This window comes from Podarcis tiliguerta, assembly GCF_965153285.1.
Source record: "Podarcis tiliguerta genome assembly, chromosome: 9".
Lineage (NCBI taxonomy): Eukaryota > Metazoa > Chordata > Lepidosauria > Squamata > Lacertidae > Podarcis > Podarcis tiliguerta.
Genome location: NC_139542.1, coordinates 39,222,846 through 39,239,098, shown reverse-complemented (window position 1 = coordinate 39,239,098; position 16,253 = coordinate 39,222,846). Strand labels below are relative to the sequence as shown.

General features: G+C 45.9%; 1 protein-coding gene and 1 long non-coding RNA gene across 2 annotated transcripts in view; one reads left to right on the top strand and one right to left on the bottom strand.

Moving 5' to 3' along the window:
- LOC310685474 overlaps positions 1 to 15,702 on the bottom strand; it is an 84,595-nt gene extending 68,893 nt beyond the window's left edge. Inside the window, exon 1 of the long non-coding RNA XR_014515307.1 lies at positions 15,264 to 15,702. This is a non-coding gene — a long non-coding RNA (uncharacterized lncRNA). The remainder of the gene's footprint in view (positions 1 to 15,263) is intronic.
- Positions 859 to 7,762, top strand: SFRP2 (secreted frizzled related protein 2). The gene is made up of 3 exons (XM_083398054.1): positions 859 to 1,495; positions 3,857 to 3,937; positions 6,305 to 7,762. Exons 1-3 carry the CDS (start codon positions 997 to 999, stop codon positions 6,607 to 6,609), a joined length of 885 nt encoding a protein of 294 aa, XP_083254180.1. The 5' UTR covers positions 859 to 996; the 3' UTR covers positions 6,610 to 7,762.
- Positions 15,703 to 16,253: the final 551 nt, after the last annotated feature.

Here is a 16,253-nt window from a genome sequence, read left to right as displayed (position 1 = left end):
TTGGTATGGGAAGGCAAAAATTTATAAAAGTTTTATGAACCATATCCTTAGGAAGAACCTGTATAGATTTTGGGAGAAATATAAAAATCTGCTGGAAAGGAAAACATATTTATGTCATGGTGTGGGAAAATTGGACGAATGTGCCTTTCTGCCTTTCTAGTAATACTAGAAACCAAGTCATCCCATGAAGTTAAATATTGGAGGATTCTGGGCAGACAAAAAGAGATACTTCTCCACAGGCCACATAGTTAAACTGCAGAATGTGCTGCTCTAGGATGTAGTAATAACAGCCTCCAATTTAGGTTCCTTCCAGATAGTGGCTGAATAATGGAAGCAGGTCATTCAGATACTGCAAATTACTTTCAGGCAACGGTTGTTGTTGTTGTTGCTGCTGCTGTTGTTGTTTTTTAAAAATAAACTTTTCAGATTTTCCACTGAAACAATTTATCTTAGGAAGTGCATTTGCCATTCCGCCTCATGAAACCAGTTCAGCTCGCCCTAGTTAAAAGCGCCCGCGCGTCCCGAAACATTTTCTGCGAGTTTTCTCGCCAGAAAGACCAACCACGAGGGGAGAGACCATGGGGGGGGGGAACGACCCCCCCAGCTAGTCGCGGCCAATCCCTGCCGGCAGATTGTCAGACGGCTCCGCCCAACGGGCCCCTCTCGATTTGCATAAGAAAACTGCCAGAAAGCTCCGCTGCGCTTCGCGTCTGGGGTCAGTGTGGCCGTCGGCGCGGGGAAAGGAGCGCTTTGCAAAAGCTGCATGCAGCCTGCGGGAAGCTGAGCATTGCGCGCGCGCTCTTCCCTCCTCTGCACCCTTCTCTCTCTCTCTCTCTCTCTCTCTCTCTCTCTCTCTCTCTCTCTCTCTCTCTCTTTCTTTCTGCCTTTTTGCAGCCTTCGGATACCCGCCCCAGCCTCCTGGATCCCCAGAAGAGCGGACCCTTTTGAAAGCAGGCCCACCCCTGCAGCCTCCAGATTCCTCTCCCCGGACCCGCGATGCAGCGTCGCGCCCTTTTCCTGTGCCTGCTGGCGCTCGCCACGCCTTGCATCGGCTCGGCGCGGGGTCTCTTCCTGTTCGGGCAGCCCGAGTTCTCCTACAAGCGCTCCAACTGCAAGCCCATCCCGACATCGCTGCAGCTGTGCCGGGGCATCGAGTACCCCAACATGCGGCTGCCCAACCTGCTGGGCCACGAGACCATGCAGGAGGTCCTGGAGCAAGCGGGCGCCTGGATCCCGCTGGTGCAGAAGCAGTGCCACCCGGACACGCGCAAGTTCCTCTGCTCGCTCTTCGCGCCCGTCTGCATCGACGACCTGGACGAGACCATCCAGCCCTGCCACTCGCTGTGCGAGCAAGTCAAGGACAGCTGCGCGCCCGTCATGTCCGCCTTCGGCTTCCCGTGGCCGGACATGCTGGACTGTAGCCGCTTCCCGCAGGACAACGACCTGTGCATCCCGCCGGCCAGCAGCGAGCACGTCCTGCCGACTCCCAGAGAAGGTAAGAGGGCGCCTGCGGGCACCAGTATTGCGAGCAGGGCGAGCGCAAGGACGGAGCTTGCGCGATGGGGAGCGCGCGCTAGGCACGCCTGCGGGAAGCAGATTCCCGACGGCGATCGTGGACATTTCCAATGGGCTCCTCGTCACATTTCCTAGGGGATAAGCGCCACTGAAAGCAGGGGGACTGACTGAGTGAATAACCGTGCAGAGGAATGCTTCGAAAGTCTCTCTGGGAGGGAAGGATTGGCTACCCCTTGAAGTGCATAATTGGAAGTAACCCCGTTGAGTTCAGTGGCGCTACTCCGAAGTGAATGTGCCCAGGGACTGCAACCAAGCAGCCTGACTTACTTGGGGACAAATCGCAGTGCGTTGACTTGGGTTTTCGCCCAGGTGAGCATGAATCAGATTGCAGGCTTAAGCTGCCAACCTGAGGATTACCCCAAAGTAAGTGCCATTGATGTCAGTAGACTCCCCTGGATGGATAAGAATGTTTAGGGGTGAATTGCTTGCCCTCCCTTTTTTTTAAGGAAGAAGGTATCAAAAGTAGCAAAGCAACATAATAAAAGCCCTCTTCTTATCAAATATCTCAGCTTTAATAAATGGCATCTTTTTTGGAAGGGAAGAATCAGAGCCTCCTATAGCACAATGGAACTCTGTTACTTTTCAACATCCAGGGTTCTACTATAGATATGCTTTGATCACTCCAGAACCTCAGATATGTTTTCAGACAATCACAGCACCAAACAATGATTCAGTGGATGCCCCTTACTCCAGAAAACTACAGTTTAACAAAGCAAACGCCGCAGGTTTACAATTTTCCAAGGTCTGAAATGCTCAGTGCAGTCCTAAGCACAGTTAATAAGAATGAAGCCAAGCTGAATTCATTGAGACTTACAGTGGGATCTTAAATATGTATACTCAGAAATAAAGGACTTTGAGTTCAGTGGGGCTTGCTCCCAGGTAAGTGGGTATAGAATTCCACTGTTAAGCTTATAGTATGCTTAGTGTGTTATTGTCAGGGTGCAAATAGGTTTTTTCAAATCTACAACTGCAGATTTGTTCCTTCAGAGAAAGTCCCATAATTTGCATAGTATGCATGCTTATAGGATTACAGTCTTACACCTGATGAACTTCAGTGCACTCTTAATAGTCCAGTCCATGTTCGCATGGAAGTAAATTTCATTTAATGAGAGTGGGCTTACTCACAAGTTGCACTAGTCACAATACTCTGTAACTGTAATATCAAACATCATATTCAACCCATTAGCCCATGCTCAGAGCAAACCCACTGAAACAGGCTTAAGTAAGCTCATTGATTGCAATCTAAATATGACTTAGTTGGACGTCCTGCTGCTCAGGTTGTCCTATTTAAACTGGCTAGCATTGTTTTAAACTGTTATGGAGGTTTGCATTTTGTTTAACTGATGGCTTCTCTCACCCACCCCTACTGATAAGAATATGGAGAGGGAACATACTAAACAAATTTGTTGATAAAGGAATCAAATGCAAAGAGTGTCAAAGTCATGTCTTCTCATTTTAAATAAATAAATCAAATGCTTTCAGCCACAGTTTAGATGGTTTTAATTAGCTAGGTGGGGGGAGACGGGGAGGGAGGGTGACACTTTCCCAAGTTTTTAAATAAAGGAGAGAAAAGAAGAGGGCAGATTTCTGAAGCAAACCCATCAGGGAAACCTTGTGTATTGTATTGTCACTCTCCTTTCCTCCACTCAATGCCCCCCATCAAGGCATTGATTTCTTTTCCTCCTGGGAGAGCCTAAGGATGGTTGCCGGGGGGGGGGGGGGGGGGCTTTAATCTCCTTCACATCCATCACCTTTTCAATATCCCATTGAGCCTTCTCACTGAATTTGCAAGATATTTCTTTAGCATGATTGTTTAGTTTTCTTTCAGCTATTATTTCTAAATTAAAACAAAATGCTTTTACTCTTTTAAGCTCAGAATACACTATAAGCTGTCCCTGTAGCTTCTGACAAAGGCATTGAGGGCTATACATCTTGCTTTCTGCTGTTTTTCCCTTTGTATTTCACAGGGTCTTCCCTCTTGCCTTAAAATTCGTTCAACGCAGCTGATGTGCAGAGCAATCCTATGTATTGCTTTGCTTGGAAGTAAGTCCCACTGTGTTCAGTGTGGCTTACTCGCCAGATATTCAGCGCAGGATCACAACTTTATGGGTTTGGGAGCTGATTTATGGAACTGGTTCAAGAATAAGGCAGAATCTGGCGGCCACAGCTGTATATATAGATATATAAGGAGTATACTTTGTTTCCAAACGCCACCTGCTGTTCTCGTTTGAACATCTCTGCTGAAGATTTCTTTTCTTTCTTTAAATATATTTCATTCTAGCACCAAAAGTTTGTGATGCCTGCAAAAGCAAGAATGAGGATGACAATGAAATTGTGGAAAACCTCTGCAAAAATGACTTTGGTAAGTTGTTGTTGTTTAAAGTCACTCTAATTAAAAATGGGGAAGAGTTGTCTTACTGTCTGCCATGATAACCAAGCAGTTTTGCAAGACACATACAGAACCGGCATTTAGCTTTCTTCAGAATCAAGTAGATTCAGGCATTGGTATTAGCAATGGGACAATCAAAGCCGGTTAGGATAAGTAGTGCCAATAGGGTAGCAAGCTTCCAAGTTGTTTAGAGTTCTGCGCCTTTGAATAAACACGGCAACCATGTTTCGCTTCTTATTAACAAAGTGAATGTCAGTGTGGCTTATAGTACCTGTGTAGTGTCAGCATCTGTTAATTGAAAGCTATGGACGAAGACAAACTGCATGAGGTCCCTATTGGTACCAGTCAAGCACTCAGCATCAGCAGCAGTGGATAGATCTACCCCTACCATGTGCCTCATTTTCCTCCTTCCTTGCATAGGAGCAACTGGCAGACATTCTCTTATGTGGAAGAAAGTAGTGGGGCCCCTATTAAGGTAGAAGCTCCTCCTCCTCCACTCCTTTTACATTTTGCATAATATACTTTGTCCCATGGCAGTCAGTAGAGATCAGATAGATTTTCTATGGCTTCTACCTTCATTGAACTATTGTTGCATCTTCATCTGTCCCATAGCCTGGTCATCGTTGAATATGACAGATCACAGCAACAACACATAAAATATCTGTGTATTTTAAAAATCATCTGCAGTAATGCTGGAGCATCACAGCATCTTCTGTAGATATGCATGGCATTCTCTACCATGTGTACCAAAGGCAACATAAAATTTTAAAGTATATTCCGCATATACTTTGCTGACCGTTGCTTGTGTGCTACACCGATACTCATGGATGGATGCAAATGGGAGCCTTTCAAAGTGGACCCAGGCAGCAGAGCTGTGCTGAGGACCTTGGCTCCATTCTGTTTCCCTTCTGATCCTTCTGCAGGGGGAGGGGGTGAATGGGAGGGGAGGCTGAACTCCTGTCCTGCTGTGAATCTGAGAGCATCAGGCTTTATCCTCTCCAGTTCCCATCTTCTCATGGAGAGGGAGGGAGGGAATGCTGAGCACCCAGTCTGATGGGAACGAAGTCAGAAAGGGATTCCTCCTGACTTGGATTATTGGGCGGTGAGAAAGCTGCAAAGATGTGAGAGGGGACTGAGGTTCGTCCTCATTTGTTTCCAAACCACCTGGTCTTTATGGCATTTCTGACATGCAAAGTGCTTTACAGATCTTAACGTTCATCCCCAAGAGTCATGGCAAAGCCTTTGCATTCCAGAGTTGTTCTTTTTTCAAAGTTTCTTCAGAAAGCCCAGCATGCCATGAACTGCTTTGGCGGATGCAGATTGAGAATGGCAGTCCTGAGGTGAGATGGGTGGCATATCCCTACAAGACATAAACATTTCTGGGCTGGTAATTGGAAAGGCCTCTTGAGTGAGGCAGATAACGTATGAGAAAATAGTTGGCACAGAAATAAAGTTTATTATTATAAACACATGCTATAATTTTATCAGATTAGAGCTGGGAAAGTATTTGTGGTGGAATTTACAGGGATAATATTCTTATCAGAAGGGAATTGCAAAGACAATGACTTACTGCTTGTGTAACTAGTCTTTTAAGTTTTCATGTGGCACATCCAGTATGAGATATTCAGATAAACATTTTCTTGGTGGCTTTTTTTCTGTGTGTGTGAAGCATGCTGTGTAGGTTTCTTAATGAGCCTTGTGTTCCTCCCGCCTCCTTCCAGTTATTTTTCCAAATCAAATGCAGCTGTTAAACCAATTCTCCTCCTCTTTGGCCTGTTCTTTTGCATACAGCACACAAGCAATGTCAGTTCCTTACAGGTTCACCTAAGAATCTTCCTAACCTCGTAAATTAAGCCTCAAGATCTTGGCAACAGCCGCGATCAGATTCCCTACGAATCGTAGGCCTCTCCCCCCCCCCCACCCCAGCAGCTTTGGTGAGAAGACATTGTGCCAACTTGAAACCTTAATGCATAATTAATGTACAAAAATGGGGGGCCTGGTTTCCCCACCCCCTCCTCCTGTGTTTGCAAACGAGAGAGAAAGAGAGAGAGAAAAGCTGGAGAAAAAAGGCCCACTTAGAAAAGTTTTGTTTAAAAGAGAAAGAAAGAAAGAAACACACCCCAAGGTTGATTCAAACTGAAATGACTTGCATGCCCTTGGTGGCTTTAGAAATGGAGCCACCTGCTGTCCGTTCTGTCAGCCCCTGACAGTTTAATTAGCAATAGAAGACCTCCCTCCCCAGGTTCTCTTTATCCGCACTAATGGGAAAAACCTCGCTCTCTCGCTCTCTTTCTTCCTTTCAACGTGCCCCCCCTCCCCGCTCCCCGTTATCCCTATTAGCCCTGAAGATAAAAGTGAAGGAGATCGCCTACATCAATGGGGACACCAAGATCACTCCGGAAACAAAGAGCAAAACCATCTACAAGCTGAATGGGGTGACAGAAAGGGATCTGAAGAAAACGGTGCTTTGGCTCAAAGGTGGCCTGCAGTGTACCTGCGACGAGATGAACGATATAAACGCACCCTACTTAGTGATGGGACAGCGGATGGCTGGCGAGCTGGTAATCACCTCCGTCAAGCGATGGCAGAAAGGTCAGCGAGCATTCAAGAGGTTCTCGCGCAGCATTCGCAAACTGCAGTGCTAGTTGCTTGCCACGTTGGGCCCTGTCTAGTCACCAGCCTCAAGTTCTTCCAAGCGCCTTGCACCTCCTGGCTTCCACTGCAAAGCACAGCAGGCGTGGGTGGGAGACGGAACGTCATTTCTTTCTTTCTTTGGGGTGGGGGAGAAGGGAGAGGAAAGGGGAACCTCCCCTCCCCAATTTTGTACATATAGTAAAACTCTCATTACAAAAAAAACACAAAAACATGAATACTTTTTATGATTGTATTAAAGTATCTTGCTTAGAGCTAGCTATTTGCATCGGTGCAAAATGTGACTTTAATTTTTTTAATCTTTTGTTTTGGTTTTTCCATTTTGAACAGTCCTTCAATGCGGCTAACATTGCTGTATAGGTTATATTACACGTTAGTTTTGTTAATCTTCAAGTCCAGTTGGTCAGGTTCAGTTTTGATGCAGTGCGAAAAGGGCTCCATGAAATGTTGTTGCCCTTTCTTGTGATAGATCTTCAGAAGATAGTAAAGCCCAGATATGGCTACTTTCTGGTCTATTTGAAAGGGAATCTGACAACGATGTCAAGTCACTTTCTGAGGCAAAGGAGAGCTAGGATTGCCACTTAGACACTTTTCCATTTGGGGCAACAATTCAACACAGAGCTAAAAGGATTGCTTTAAGCCCTCTGAGTTTGGTGGGCTTGCGCATAGCTTAAAGTTCCAATCCTGGAGTTTGTACTTAGTGGGGCTTACTTCTGTAAACATGCCTAGGATTGCACTATAAATCGGTGTTGAATTGTGGGCATTCTGTTTCATTTTGACCTTGAATATTGGACCACATTTTACCCAAGATAAACATGTCCCCTATTTTTATTCACTATAGGGAAAGTACGATTGTCACATACGCTACTTATGCAGGAACTGCGTCAATAAAGGCATATTAACCATTTGCACACAGTATTTTATACAAACCTGTTAATAGTTTTAAACTGACTCAATGCACATTTTAGGAAGGTTTCTTTTTGTGCTATTTTGGTACTACTGCCTTCACAAATTAAACCTTTCCTTAGTCTAACTGTAATATAAGTAGTGGTTATTCTGAAAGAGTTGTAAAATATTACTTTAACAAACCTTGTAAATATTCCAGATAAACCTTATATTCTTGTATATAAACTTTACATCATAGTTTACCCTTTGTCTTTGTTCTTTGGGGGATCAAATGAGGCTGTGAGCAATAAGTCTTACCTCCATACCATCTAGCTATTTTTATTTTACTTGTCATACAACCAGAACTTTTTATTTATCCTCTGTCCCACCAACATTGGCCCATGAAAGCCTGCCATATTCTACATGTTTGTATCCTTAGATGTAATATATCCATCCCGTTTAGATGTGACCACAGCATGGTCCCCAAATACATTAAGGTGGGTAATGTGGTAACCGTGTAAATTAAACTTCACCAGATTCTCTTACTGAAGTAGCATTTGTAGGTGCCCAGGATAGAATGCTTTTAAAAGATGCAGATGAAATTGTTTGGTTTGAGCTACTCCATGCACTTTCCTCAAACATACGCTTCCCTGGCTATTTCTTTATTGCTGAAGTTCTTTTTGACTTCCAGCACTATTCAACTTAGGACAGCCAAAACTCTGAATGATCTTCAGGACCGCAAGAAAGAGCCGACAAAGATTATGCACGAGTCGTGCAGGCACAGTCTTTTTGCACTCTCCACGTAAATATCTTCAGAAACTTGGAACAGCTCTCGTTTGGTAAAGTACACATGGATGAGGTTCTCATCAAGGTCATACACATATACCAAGCTCTCATCAAGCCCTTTCAACATCACACACATACTACAAACTGTTGGCTCAATCCATTGGGAAGAAATGAGTACCCCAAAGTTATTCTCTGATGAAGACGCAGTGTGATGGCCTGGGATTCAGACTCAGAGGCTGAACCTGAGGAATCCCAGCCTGCACAGGAGTCTCCGCCTCCAGAACCAGCTGAGTCTGCTCTGGCTCCTGAGGTGATGGAGGACCCATTGCCTGCAGGTGCTCCACTCTCAGCCCCGTCAGAGGAAGCTGAGGTTGCCTCTGGGTTCGGTAACCCTCCAGCCTCTCCTGAACTGCAGAGGCTCAGGGCAGAGAGGCGGAGGGAACTAAGTTCCCGCAGGAGGAGTGCTCACCTCCAGGCCAGGAGAGGCAAGTCACCTGTGGACCAGGGCCGCCCTATGCCTTGGGGCAGATAAAAGCCAGCCAGCCCCAGCCCCAGGTTGCGGGAGCAACATTGTTGGTAGCCTGTTCCTGCCTGCACCCTGTCCTGCTCTTCTGCCAGAGTTCCTGACCTCACCCGGCTCCCTGCCTTGGACCCAGCTTCAGCCTTGACGGACAGCCTCCATACTGAACCCTCGACCTCGGACTGGACTCGGACCTCGCCACACAGTTAACCCTCGGGACCAACACCCAGGGCTGAAACAAAAGGGTAGATTGGGTTGTCCGCTCAACAGAGAATAAATGATGTCAGGGGTCTGAGTACACACACAGCATCAGCTTTTCGGTTGGGTTCCACAGCTCAGCACAGAGAAACATTGCATATAGCAGGTATTAGTGTGCGCAACAATCATGCCTTGCCATTACAGAATGCTAATAGAACAAAACGCCCACAGTTCAGTAATCTTACACGGCCCTCCAAATGTTGGAGCACAACTCCTGTTATCCCTGGCCATTCCTAGAGATCACCGAATTGTAAAGTTGGAAGGGACCTTGGCAGTCATCTAGTCCAACCTCCTGCAATGCAGGAGTCTTTTGCCCAACGTGGGGCTCAAACCCAAGACCCTGAGATTAAGAGTCTCATGCTCTACCAACTGAGCTATCCCAGGCAATGCTGGCTGGGGCTGATATGAGCTAGAGTCCAGGGCCAAAGGTTTTCTCGACCCTGTTTTAATTCCCCCCCCCCCCAAAGGGATATAACAAGCTTTGGAGGAGACTGCCCCTTGTTCAATAATGATGCACTTTATTCTATTGATCATAGAATCATAGAGTTGGAAGAGACCACAAGGGCCATCGAGTCCAACCCCCTGCCAAGCAGGAAACACCATCAGAGCACTCCTGACATATGGTTGTCAAGCCTCTGCTTAAAGACCTCCAAAGAAGGAGACTCCACCACACTCCTTGGCAGCAAATTCCACTGTCAAACAGCTCTTACTGTCAGGAAGTTCTTCCTAATGTTTAGGTGGAATCTTCTTTCTTGTAGTTTGGATCCATTGCTCTGTGTCCGCTTCTCTGGAGCAGCAGAAAACAACCTTTTTCCCTCCTCTATGTGACATCCTTTTATATATTCAATGGCACTTTAAAAAGAATATTGGTTTTCAGCACAGTTATAGTTGTGGTTTAGATGGCAACCAAAGTTTTTCTCTTGACTTTAAGTACAGGTTAGACAGTGGACAGCCACCTTCCCTTTAAGCCTAAATTAATATGCCCTGCTTTGCTGTGAACCTATGAAACACTGCCTGTGGATCCTTTTTTGTTTTGGAGTAAGGTTAATTGCAACACACACTACTTAAACATTATTTAAAAGTTTATTTAAAATGTCTCCAGAGATGTTTAAATATATAAGTATGTAAAATGGTTAAAAATATTGCACTAAAGATTTAAGAACCATAGGCTTTCTGGTGGAACTTCCGAGTAGAAATAATCCTTGCCCAATAGGTAGATACTCTTTTTACAGAGCATACCCTGCCACATGCATATCCCATTATTTGGGTACAGCTTCCAAGAAATTAGATTCCAAGCCAGTAAATCTCATACGGTGACTAGGTCATGGGAAGCTGGTGATTAGGTCGCCACCCTGTCAGAAGTGAGCACCCAGAAACAAAGCTACACAAAGCGTTAAATCGACGGGTGATTTCCAGGTCACAGGGTGTCACAGACAAAACAGGTTCTAAGCAAGGCCAAAGGACAACCGGCGGAACCCTTAATAAAGTCTGCGAAGCCCTGCATGAGGACGCTTTCTCCCCCATCGCCAAATCTAGTGAAGAATCCAGAAGTGGGCAATTAGCATTAGGCCACACAACTCAATTACCCTGCAGCGATGCTGCTCTGGCAAAATACCGGCCGATATCAAAATGCAGCACCGAAGTTCCAGCACATAATAGCCTTGCAAGACGGTTAATCTGCATAAGAGGGTAAAGTGCATTGTGCTCACTTCGTCAAATCTTGGCTTTCTGTCCGAGGCTTAGATCCACTATTTAGCTATTAAGCTTTTGAAGTGGGGTAGCAGCCAGATGTGTCCGAAGGCTTTTCAAGTTTCAGTTTAGTTACGGGTAAAGAGTTAAACAATGTCCTCTCAATTAGATCTTCAAGGGGCCAGATTAACCATCATTTGTCCCTTCACTAGGCCACATGCACCCTGCTGGCTGCCACTGTCCAATGCCAAGTCATTTAATTCCCTTGCTCCTGCCTGCCAGGAGCTGCCCATTCACACCCCAGACAGCTTCCTTTCAAGGGAGCATTACAACCACAACAGGCCCGATTGTGGAACCTCTCTTTTTGTTATTTATTTACACCGCCATTTTCCCCTTATTAGGTTGTGAAAGGGAACAATGAGGGATGGAAGGTAAATGGACTGCTGAACACACTAAAGCAGAAGTCATCAGCTTCTCCTGGCTCTTTGAAGTCACGAAGATGACACACACATAAAAATGGGGGAGACTGTTTCCTGTGGCCGTACACCGCATATAGATATCACAGTTTGGGAGGGCGGCCATCTCGCTTCTCTTAGTAGCTTGAGCAAGACAAGCAACAGTTGTAAATGATGCTATTAACTAATTTGACATTTTAAAAACTGAGCCAACTGAATCATATTAGATTAACCACTAATTTCCATAGGTCCTTTGGGACAATAACTGGTGCTGGGCTTCACCACCTCTCTCCAGCTACAGGTAACTGGCTGCACACACACACCATATTTAAAGCACATGACAAGAATCCTGGGAATTGTAGTTTACCCACCGCAGAACTATAATTCCCAGTACGCTTAACAAACTACGGTTCTTAGGTTTCTTTGGTGGGAAGTCGAGAGCTGTAAACCTATGGTATGTATGTAGCCATTCTTCCATTTTTGATAGTTCAATTCCAGTTGGGGCATATAGGACCAGTTTTATACAGCTACAACAAATTTTTAACTGTTCATGGGAGGGAAATGTCTAACTCCAATGTCCATTCAAACATATGCTGCAAATTTAACCAATCAGATCGGTACATGCAAATTTACACTATGACAGAGATAAATCATTCATATAATTAATTACAAATTCAAAATAAAACTCTCAGCTGGCGCAGGGGCTACAATGTGTGGATAGCAAGTAAAGCCAAAATCGCATAGAGCCCGAACACATCAGGTTCAGTTTTGGGTGGGATTGCTAAAGTCTCTTTTTTTCATGCCCCACCTGCCCCATTTCCACCCCTCTAAATAAATAAAATAAAATAAAAAATTTCCAAGCACATAAAACTGAATGCACCTAAGTTGTGAGTTACTTGTATTCCCAGTTAGCCTAAAAAAAGAATCAGTTTTTAAAAAATGGAGGAAGAATCAAAGAGACTCCTTTCCTAGGGCATCATTTGGTCTAAGGACAGACTTGGAGAACTATACTCTAGCCATGAGTGAGGGACACAAGGAAGGGTCCTGGCCAGTGTCTATGTCCACCTTGCTTGCCTCCCTCTGCACCTCTCAGAAAAGCTCCTTGCACCACAAAGAAAGATTGAAAACTGGCACAGCCACTGCCACACACCATGATGGTGTCTTGAATCCAGCTGAGACCACTTGCCCTGCCCAATTAAAGCCAGGCAACACATAAGGGCATATTCAAATATATACACACATCTTTCACAATTCATGGCTTGGTTATGTACACAAACTGGGCATGTTCTAAAGGGACCTGGCTTCAGGTACTAGGCCTGCTGGCTGCCATAAACTGGCAGACAACCAAGAAAGGGGAAGAGGATCCCAGGGAGCTGGATGGCTCTGATTAGTACATATCAGGACAGGCTTAAGATGGGGAAGGGGAGTTGGGGGCTTAGGAGGTACTCACAGGACATCAGGGGAAGAGGGCACTTCATCCAAACCAGAGGTAGTCCCATCTCTGCAGACACTGCGGGCTCTGAGGTGTTAGGAACAGCAGGACGTGTTCTAGGAGTTTGAGGCAGGCAAGGAAACACAGCCCAGCTCGTTAGTGGACCAGGTGGAGATCATGGGGCTTGTTAGGTCTGGGAGGAGGTTTGTGGTCACTCAGCTGGATTAAGCTCAGGGCAGGTGAGGATCATGCCTCGTCAAGTGGAGAGCTGCTTGGCTGAAGGAAATGCAGGTGCATCAATCAAGAAAAAGGGCAGCAAGAGACTACATCTGTTCATCTTTCTTCCTTGATGGACCATTGATTGGTTGCTTTGGACTGTGGCTTCGGGAGTGAACCCACCCTGGATCATCTGCAAAGGCTTCACCCCATGCAAACTGTTAAGCAAAATGTATGGTTCACATCCCTGGGCATGTGTTCTGCAAATTATCCAGCAGGGAGCACTCTAAGAGCTGAATTCCTACTTTCTTGTGGGGAAAGCCGCATGGCTAAAGCAAGCAAGGAGAATAGCAATTGTAATACACAATATATAGGCAGATTATAGTAACAAAACCGAACCCTAAGAAAACTTATATTCCCTAAAAATGTTAATTTATTGCACAGCATGCTGACAAACTGCCTCACGGGAGAAAGTCAAAACCATGATAGAAGTTTGCTCTTTGCTTTGCAAATGCCTGCCTATAGATGATCTAGGCCTGATTTAATGGGCAAGGTTTGTATATGTTTGGTATGAAACTTGTGGTGCTCCACAGAAGTACTGTGATTTAAAAACAAAACACCAAGGCACTCCCAGATATTTACCAAAGACAGACCCCATTTTTTTGGTTCTTGACAAATAATATTCTTGATTTTGTTCCCCTAATGTTGGGGACAACTAGACAATATTTTGTTGTTGTTACTTAAACAGTAACCATGGGGGAACCCCATAGGGATGAGGACTGCATCACATATGGGAAGGGGGGGTATTCCCCCCCCCCCGGGTGCTGTATTCTGAGTGAAAACCATCCTCCCAAAAGCTGCTACTCAGTTTGGAAGGGAAAGTTCCCTTACTGGCAGGTGTCCAATGCAATCTTGATCCACTGCATCCATCTGCCTATTTGGGGTTGCTATTTAGGGGACGCGGGTGGCGTTGTGGGTAAAACCGCAGTGCCTAGGACTTGCCGATCGTATGGTCGGCGGTTCGAATCCCCGCGGCGGGGTGAGCTCCCGTTATTCGGTCCCAGCTCCTGCCCACCTAGCAGTTCGAAAGCACGCCTAAGTGCAAGTAGATAAATAGGCACCGCTTTCTAGCGGGAAGGTAAACGGCGTTTCCGTGTGCTGCGCTGGTGCAGGCTCGCCAGAGCAGCTTCATCATGCTGGCCACGTGACCCGGAAGTGTCTTCGGACAGCGCTGGCCCCTGGCCTCTAGAGTGAGATGAGCGCACAACCCTAGAGTCGGACACGACTGGACTTCGGGCAGGGGTACCTTTACCTTATTTAAAAACAAAAACCAGATATGCTAAATGGTAATCTTCGCACACCGCACATGTAAAGCACACGACTTCCCCCACAGAATCCTGGGAACTGCAGTTTACCCCTCACAGAGCTACAATTCCCTACACCCACAACAAACTGCAGTTCCCAAAATTATTGGGGTGGGGGAAGGAATGCGCTTTACTTGTATGTTGCAGTCACATACATAGTTTGCATCTTAGTTTTCCAATTGGCCCTTATCAGGATAGAATCAGCTCCAAATCTTTAGGTGCCTGCAGATCCTCCAGTAGGCTAAGGTCCTTTGCAACTCCATGATTCTATGAGCACACATTTACAGGCTCCTCCACCTCACCCCATGACTGGTCCTAAGCAGTATGCAACCTACCATTTTACATACTGCAGCTGCTCAGGTATATTTCGAACCACTGATCACACTCAACAGGAGCATGCCTTGCTAGTTTAGCTTAAAGTATGGATGAGGGCAACATCTGTTTGGCTTATATTTTAATGCGAATGTACCCAATTCAAAAATGGGACGCGGGTGGCGCTGTGGGTTAAACCACAGAGCATAGGACTTGCCGATCAGAAGGTCAGCAGTTTGAATCCCTGCAACAGGGTGAGCTTCTGTTGCTTGGTCCCTGCTCCTGCCAACCTAGCAGTTCGAAAGCATGTCAAGTACAAATAGATAAATAGGTATCACTCCGGCGGGAAGGTAAACGCCGTTTCCGTGTGCTGCTCTGGTTCGCCAGAAGCGTCTTAGTCATGTTGGCCACGTGACCAGGAAGCTGTAAGCCGGCTCCCTCGGCCAATAAAGCGAGATGAGCGCCGCAACCCCAGAGTCGCTCACAACTGGACCTAATGGTCAGGGGTCCCTTTACCTTTACCCAATTCAAAAGCAATTTGTGAACCTATACACAGCTATCTTTCAGAATCTGAGCTTCTCCAAACGTTAACCACCAGAGGCTGTTTTTTTGGTTCTGCTTTTTAAAGACACCGCCTAACATCACTGGTCTCTGCAACGTCTTTTCACATCCTACCTCATCAAAGAAAGCGCAGCACAATTCCCTTCAGCAAAATACAAACTTAGCTTACCTTATACCTATTTACAGACATCTGCTTTCTGCTAGGCTGCACTGAGAACTGCTTGGTTCCAAATCCGTGCTTGGTGAGTTGTTTTTTGCACCGGATGTAAACAAAACCACAGCTCTTAAGCTGCAGTAGGCAATCAGGCCCTCTGTATTATTTAGCCGATAAATCTAATGTTGCTTTAACTTATGACTCTTTTTCAATATGCACATGACCTGCAATTTGCAGCAATTACGAAACATCCCAGATCTCCTCATTCAAATTGTTTAACATCCCACTTACATCACAAACCAATTTAGACGTGATGGGGAGGTGGGCGTTGCTTGTCCAAAATGCCTTTGCATGCCAAATGGGCAGGACAGGCAGACTTGATGAGACCACAGGCCAGAAGTTCTTCACCACTGGCTTAAAGAGAAGAGAAATAAATGAAGAGCAGGTCTTGCACTGTGTTCTTGCATATCAGTTTCTGGGGAGCAAATGCTGCTGCTCTCATGCCCTGCTTTGTGAGCCTGGCAGCATCTGACTGGCAACCTTGGAAATAGGATACTGGACTAGCTAGACCCTTGATCTATCAGGGCTCTATCTTGGTGCTTAGGTATAGGGCCCCTGACCATTAGGTCCAGTCGTGACCGACTCTGGGGTTGCACGCTCATCTCGCTCTATAGGCCGAGGGAGCCGGCATTTGTCCGCAGACAGCTTCCGGGTCATGTGGCAAGCATGACTAAGTCGCTTCTGGCAAACCAGAGCAGCACACGGAAACGCCGTTTACCTTCCTGCCGGAGCGGTACCTATTTATCTACTTGCACTTGACATGCTTTCGAACTGCTAGGTTCTAGGCTCTGTGGTTTAATCCACAGCACCACCCACGTCCCTTTTCTCTTGGTGCTTAAGATGGAACATAAATAAGGGCAGGGGTGTCAACTTGAATATAAATTGGGGGGAAGGTAAGCCCTGTCCCGCATAATCGATCACAAGACGTGGCACATGCAACACCAT

Excerpts from the sequence above, each read along its gene's own strand:
- SFRP2 (XM_083398054.1), top strand. The coding sequence starts at position 997 with ATGCAGCGTCGCGCCCTTTTCCTGTGCCTGCTGGCGCTCGCCACGCCT. Across the intron at positions 1,496-3,856 it reads CCTGCCGACTCCCAGAGAAG|CACCAAAAGTTTGTGATGCC; the intron begins GTAAGAGGGCGC and ends ATTTCATTCTAG. Across the intron at positions 3,938-6,304 it reads CCTCTGCAAAAATGACTTTG|CCCTGAAGATAAAAGTGAAG; the intron begins GTAAGTTGTTGT and ends TATCCCTATTAG.